The sequence below is a fragment of the Ptychodera flava genome, assembly GCF_041260155.1.
Source record: "Ptychodera flava strain L36383 chromosome 23 unlocalized genomic scaffold, AS_Pfla_20210202 Scaffold_23__1_contigs__length_28996876_pilon, whole genome shotgun sequence".
Lineage (NCBI taxonomy): Eukaryota > Metazoa > Hemichordata > Enteropneusta > Ptychoderidae > Ptychodera > Ptychodera flava.
In genome coordinates, this window is record NW_027248277.1 from 8,935,549 (window position 1) to 8,942,174 (window position 6,626).

Below are 6,626 nucleotides of genomic sequence, written 5' to 3' on the forward strand. Positions count from 1 at the left end.
GTCCGCCCCTGATTCGCCTAAGCCTTATGCGTCAAAAACTGCAGGTGGTTTTTTTTTGGCCAAACAACTGTCTTGGCTGCGAAGGACTGTGGCCCAAAATATACCGATGTCAAATAGACAAATGCAAAAGTTACTCTTAGATCCATCCGTTACGAGCCAATTAATCTGCAATGTACACGTCGGCCAAATTGAAGCGAAATAGCCTGGCGATTCAGTATACGTACACAGTGCAACAAGTTCCGGTTCCCTTCCGGTCAAGATAGAACAGGTCTGTAAACTATAATATATCCGTCTGATCAAACATTGAGAGTATTGTCGCATACTGTGAGATGCAAAACATTGATATAAAAACACTCCACAATAAAACTACAACTACTAACGATGATAATGATTAAATAATAAAAGCGTTCACGATGATAAGGCAATTCTGTTAATGGAAAAAGACTCTAGACTGAGACACGTCTTTAGCCCCGGTCTCAATCCAAGTTCATGTTATTCATTTCGTGTTAACTCATTACTGGCTATGCAATTTCAAGCAGAGTTGTTTCGAATTCAGAATCCGCAAAGGTCCTGTTGCTATCGTTGCAAATTCCACGGCTAACTGTAACCTAGCTGCAATAAGTGTAGCCCGTGGGCCATGCGCCGGCTTTTTCTGCTTTGTTGGGCGTTATGATATTGTATCATATGTTTATTACCATTGGGTTTCCGGGTGGTGGCTGTGTAGCCACGGGCCGGCGCTGCGCTACACAGCCAACACGACAGAAAAAGCCCGGCGCCGGCGCACGGTCCATCGGTTTCAACTTGCAGCTACATGTAACTGTAACCGAGCCGACCGTAAAAACCAATACCCACAACTTCGCCAGACTATCCTCCCTTTGGATTGCTCTGGGCTTCTGGCCTTTGAAAGGACGTTTTCTTAACCAAGGCGTACCATAAAAAATTGTATTAGGCCTACGATACTATATTAAGAGTGGTTATAATTGTAGTTATTTAAAGGTACCAAGCGGGTATATACCCAATTCTTAGTTTCATGATATCGTATCATATGTTTAGGCATTTCGGGTCAACATGGGCATGCAGTATGTCATTGGAATCGTATTTAGTTGTACAATGATGATACGGTCTTAATTTTTCAAAATCCACATTTCTCAACAAGGAACAGGCTAAGTGTCATCAAAAATCTAATTTTCACCAAATATTTGCGATGATATTTTTAAAATTGGTCATACAAAAAGTGAGACCATACGTTCACGCACTGTCGATCAACATCAGGAGAGAGATAGCAAAAAATATCCCCGAAACGATCAAAAAATAGAAACTAAACTTCAAGTTTTGAAAATTATGAATCTCCGGATAGAATAATGCTATAAAGATCCGGAAAAAACCATAAGAATGTACGCCTTCCGAACTATCCCATTGAAGTAACTGCGAACGAGGATGGAAAACATATATCCGCCCACAACCTCAATTTTCAGGTCGTGGCTATTTTTGGTCATAGTATTAGTTATATATGTAACGGCGCCCTCGGTGGCAGAACGGTGATTTCCGAGCATGCAAATCGTGTAGCATCATGGGATTAAATACGTAATGTGCCACTCACAACTACGATCTGAGCCAGCAGACGGTTTCCTTAAATCTCTCGCTGGCTTTCTGTAGGAATGGAACGTTCGCAGCTAGCAATGCGCGTAGCAACCAGTATCGAGGTAGTCCAGAAATGCACGCGATTGCCCATATTTGGGCACCGGGCCGGGGCGTGATACGTAAAAAAATGCACGGAAGTGAGGCACTTTTCATAGCTTTACACAGGTGCGTGAATGTAGGTATCTGATAAGAACCAAGATCAAATACTTAAAGGGAGAGCCTCCCATTAAAAGGACGCGAAGCTATGGCGGCGTCCACTTTGTAAGTGAACACCAAACAGGCAACACGTGGGCACACGCTCCACTTTTTCGTTTTTTCCGGCCGCAAACACGCAGACGGACTGCCAAGTGGTCAGTGCGAAGCTGCTGCCGATCTAACTCTGTGCCTATATTCAAATTCTAACGCAACTGGAAGACTATTTTTTAGAAAATTCAAGCGTTGGTGGTGGGAAATCAATGACCGTTGGCGATTTTAAACGACCGTCAATCAAACGCTTGTATAAACTCTGTTTGCAGGATCTGCAAAAGGTGACAAAAGGATGAGATCAGTTTGTGTAATTGATGTTATAGAAATCGAATATCGTACCGGCCAAATGTTCGAGGAGAACTCCACTAACGCGAGAACCTGGGATTGAAAATTGCGACTTCAATACTTGCCAGCATGGCTTCAGAGTGAAGCGTAGTTGTATGACTATGTGACATACATTGTGTTGTATGACTATGTGACATACTTTGTGGGTTCGAATCCGATCGAAAACCTACTGAACGTTCTACCCTGGGTTGATAGCTCTGGTGGTGGACAGAATTGTCTCCAAGGCTGTCTTTCGGCCTGTAAAGTGATGTATTCATTGCTCTGATAAAGTTTGTGTCCGATGTGTGATAGCCAGAATGTGACTGCGAGTGCTTCATGAACTACACAGCGTGTGGAGGGGTGCATCTCAGAAAAATAGTAACAATTTAGCTCAGTTATTGAACCACTCCTTTTATGGGTTGGGATTTGGCCAAGCGGTTTTGACTGCGATGCCTTTGCTAGGTGACTAGCTGCCGTACGTTGTGGGTTTGAATCTGATTGAAACTTAATGAATTCACACTTTATTACATAAATTATCATCATCTCTTGACAGAGTTAAACAACATGACCTTGTTGCCCTCGACTTTAATAAGGCTTTTGATAGGGTGCCTCACGAACTTCTTCTTCTTAAGCAGCTAATCTTGTAGGGCATTATGGGTACAGTGCGTTTCACCTTGGTACCGCAACTCAACGTTTGAGACGGACACGTTTCACCATAGACTTCTCGAGGGTCTATGGTTTCATCTACAACACAAATGATTTGCTCGGGTATCACGCCACATTTGAAAGTCATCGACTCATTGATAAATTACAGTAAACCAGCATGAGGCAGCCGCCCTGTCTAGACTAAGAGATAAATTTTATCTACAATGTGTGGCTTTTTAGTTAGTTTCTGTTGAGAATACTATCACCTCTTGAACTCTTAGCTAAAATTGTAAAAGAAAAAGTTACATTGTATATCAAGTGTAGTCAAATGTTTATCTCTCAGTCCAGACAGCGGCTGCCCCATGCTGGTTTACTACAACTAATGGACGAGTCGGTAGCTTTGAAATGAGTCCATGATACCCAAGCTAATGGTGTGTTTTGTACGTGGATTGTTCCCGTCTCATACGCTTGGTTGCGGTACCTAGGTGAAACGCACTGTAATACACTGATATGGGTACGCTGCTTTTTCATCAACAGAGTGAGGCCGTTGCAAAATTTTGTTACTTTTAATATGTCAGTTTGGCGCCCTCATGAGCTCATCATGGATATTCTGTGTTGCTGGTACACGAGATGAAATTGACATGATGCTGTAACTACTGAATGTAGGTTATTAATATTATAGTTACGTGCTTTTGAGTAGTTTCCTCGCAGAATGCTTGGATTTTTCGGCCACAGTATCAGGTATTCTTCAGTTAATCTGAATTATTATAAGGGAGTTTGTACTTTATGTTATCAGTAAGTTAAGTGAGTGAGTTTTGTCTCAATGGCGAACTGTATGGTCGGCGTAGACGCGCTTAGACATCGAAAGTGATGCAATAGTCACCAAAATCGATGGACAAGAAAGTCTACCCTTTTTGAGGATAATGTTGAAGTGTTATGTCCTTTGCTGGCGATAGTTATTAAAGAATCAGGTAAGATTTGAGCATTTTTCCTCCTCTTAAAAAGTTCGAGAAACTGTCTGGATTGCGAGACTCCCTCAAATCTGTTAGATCAAGAACTTTCTGTTTGAGAACAGTTTGCTGGAAAAGAGCACAGCGCGAGTACACTGTTACAAATTGAGAGGAGAGACCCAACGATTGCAAAAGGACTGTGAAACAAGTCTGTTGTGAGAGTATTGATCTGCAGCGTTGATAGAGAGAAAACTTATCATCGTTTGTGAGGCTCTGCATCCACGTGTGATTTGGAATTTTCCATGCGTGACGTCATCGCCTTGTGGTACAAAAAGGCCGAAGAAACGTCGCCTGGACTGAACAACGATCGATCGCGGTTTTCAGAAGTGTAGGGAATTTCTCGTGGCTACTGCCAGGACTGTAGAGAATTTCTGTAGAGCCGAAAACTTTGTGTTTGAATAAAATGAACGGATAGTGCGATTCAATTGTTCAATTCACAAGTGGCAAGTTCTGAGTTGAGTATACACATTACACCCTTTGTACTGTAATCAGTGAGTATATCGTATAGTACCAAGAGGAAACTAATGAATTTTCGATATGGTATTTCAGTGTTTACGATTTTAAACATCATAGAGTAATTACTATGACAACTATAAAACTTCAAACACGCAAACATGTAGGGAACTAAGTCAATATGTAGTCTATTTTCTGCCGTACCGATTTCATTAAAACATTCCTTTATAATAACTCCAAAATTGTCTGAAGAAAAAAACTTTTTTCCTGACCAAGTAATGAACTTACCCAAGATACAGTTATCAAAAGCAGTAAGAAAAACTGCTGAGTCAGCATTTCTTCGACATACTATTTGCATAAAAAAGAATTATCCCGCTATATCTCAAAATCTAAGACAATGTAATCACAATAAGATAAATTTTTCCATATTTTCAATTCAATTCTTGTTTTACATTTTCAAGAAAACGACAGTGTTATAAGGATATTTCCTTGCATTTGCATTATTACGTTAATCATGACAAGCTGGTTTCATGACGTGGTCTGCTATTTCAGTGGCACAGAGGTTGTTCGACGTATACATTAATGTAACTGTAGCATGCGCCTCGAAAGTGAAAGACTTAACCTTTCACTCGAACTTTCGTCAATCATTTTCTTTCCTAATCAAAAATAAAACCATGGGTCACCTAGCAATGTTTTGTACCAGAGAAACAAATTACATAACATTTACCGAAACTTTGCCGAAATGGCCGCTATTCATGGAGAAATTCAGCATTTTCTGTTGCCGGGATTTCTTTATCTGAGCAAGGCCGGAGGAATGTCGTGTAGACGTTTAACCATGTCTTTGATATCGTAGTTTGTTCTTCCGTTTGCGACTCTGTTTGCCATCACAAACTTTGACCAGCTTGAGTGTGTCGTGGCGACAAATACTGCTCCTCCTACAGATAAAAAAAAGTAGCTATGCTATTATCATTACTCTATGGGCTTCTGCAGGGGCCCTATAAGTGGTAAACCCGAAGTACAATAAAAGTTAAAGAATCCAATTGTGTCTAAATGAGCCCTCATATGCAGTTGACCAAAAAATGCTGTGAAAGTTTGAGTGTCCGAATTTTTGTGCCAGGTGTTCACTCTACCAAGCAAATTGACGATGATGATAGTGGTGATTAACGATAACAGTGATGATCTTATCATCATTGTTACCGGAATCATTATCGTAAAGAGGTTATTACCCGATTTGACCTGTTTTTCTGTGTCATTATCAGCATGAGTGCCGCGTCAAACACGAGACGAAGTCGAGTGTATCGCACAGTACAAATATCACGAATGCTGTCGACGCAAGGAAGAGGCGATATTGAGTAATAACAATAACCAATGCCCTGAATTTTTAAAGCTTAAAGTTTGTAGCCTTACCTTTATTCTGTCAAGCGAACAAATTCGGAAATTTGTGTACAGAGGTTTCATTCATAAACTATGATACCTGGTTTTCGCAGACGTCAACATGCGCGACAAATGTTCCATATCTCAATAAACACCATAAAAAGATGCCGGGACTAAAATACCTCTGATGACGTTGTTGCGCATATCTCGACGTTTATCGTAATCATGGCTGATACTTTACGGTAAACGTCACCAGAATGGAACGATACGGTTATGAGAATATGATAATATTTGCTTTCAACGGTAATCCACCACACACCAAAGAGAGCCTATTCTTTCGACATACGTATTATGATGTGCATTTTGCGTGTTATATTAAAAATCTGCGAAAACTCACTCATGGAAATTTCTTGTTCTACAAGGGACAATGTGTAGTAATCTTTGAGAAGTGTCTTGTATTTCGGTGATCCAAGAATATCGCCTGATGTAAAGATGCTTGCTCTCGGTATCCGCTTGGACAAAATATCCACCATTTCCTGGAAAGGTGACAGAAAAAAGAGAGAACGTTAAATCGCCAATGTAATTATCAAATATTACTTTGGGAAGAACAAATGTAAGAAACACACAAAAATAAACACATGACCGAATATCACCTGAATAATGGACGAATGTAACGTTTTCATATAAACAAATGACCAATGCAATAATCCACCAACTATTTTAGTACAATACTCCTATCAAACAGACAAAAAGTAAGTGAGTTTCCGAAGATATCCAAATATCTTGTCGAAATTGGTTTAAGGAAGGACAATTGCAATCAGGGTTCAAACGTGTTTCTTACTTGCCCATCATCATTGTGATGTCAGTTATCGACTATCTGACTTAGAGAGTCAACAATTGTAACTTTGATGACATTCAGTGTTTCAATTTCTG

The 6,626-nt window shown here is 40.3% G+C and overlaps 1 protein-coding gene across 1 annotated transcript in view; it reads right to left on the reverse strand.

The window, feature by feature from the left end:
- Positions 1-4,783: 4,783 nt before the first annotated feature.
- Positions 4,784-6,626, reverse strand: part of LOC139124224 (uncharacterized) — a 12,210-nt gene continuing 10,367 nt past the window's right edge. Inside the window, exons 4-5 of the mRNA XM_070690356.1 lie at positions 6,091-6,229; positions 4,784-5,254 (exon numbers count right to left, since the gene is read on the reverse strand). Of these exons, the coding sequence (XP_070546457.1) occupies positions 5,112-5,254; positions 6,091-6,229 (282 nt within the window). The 3' untranslated portion in view covers positions 4,784-5,111. The remainder of the gene's footprint in view (positions 5,255-6,090; positions 6,230-6,626) is intronic.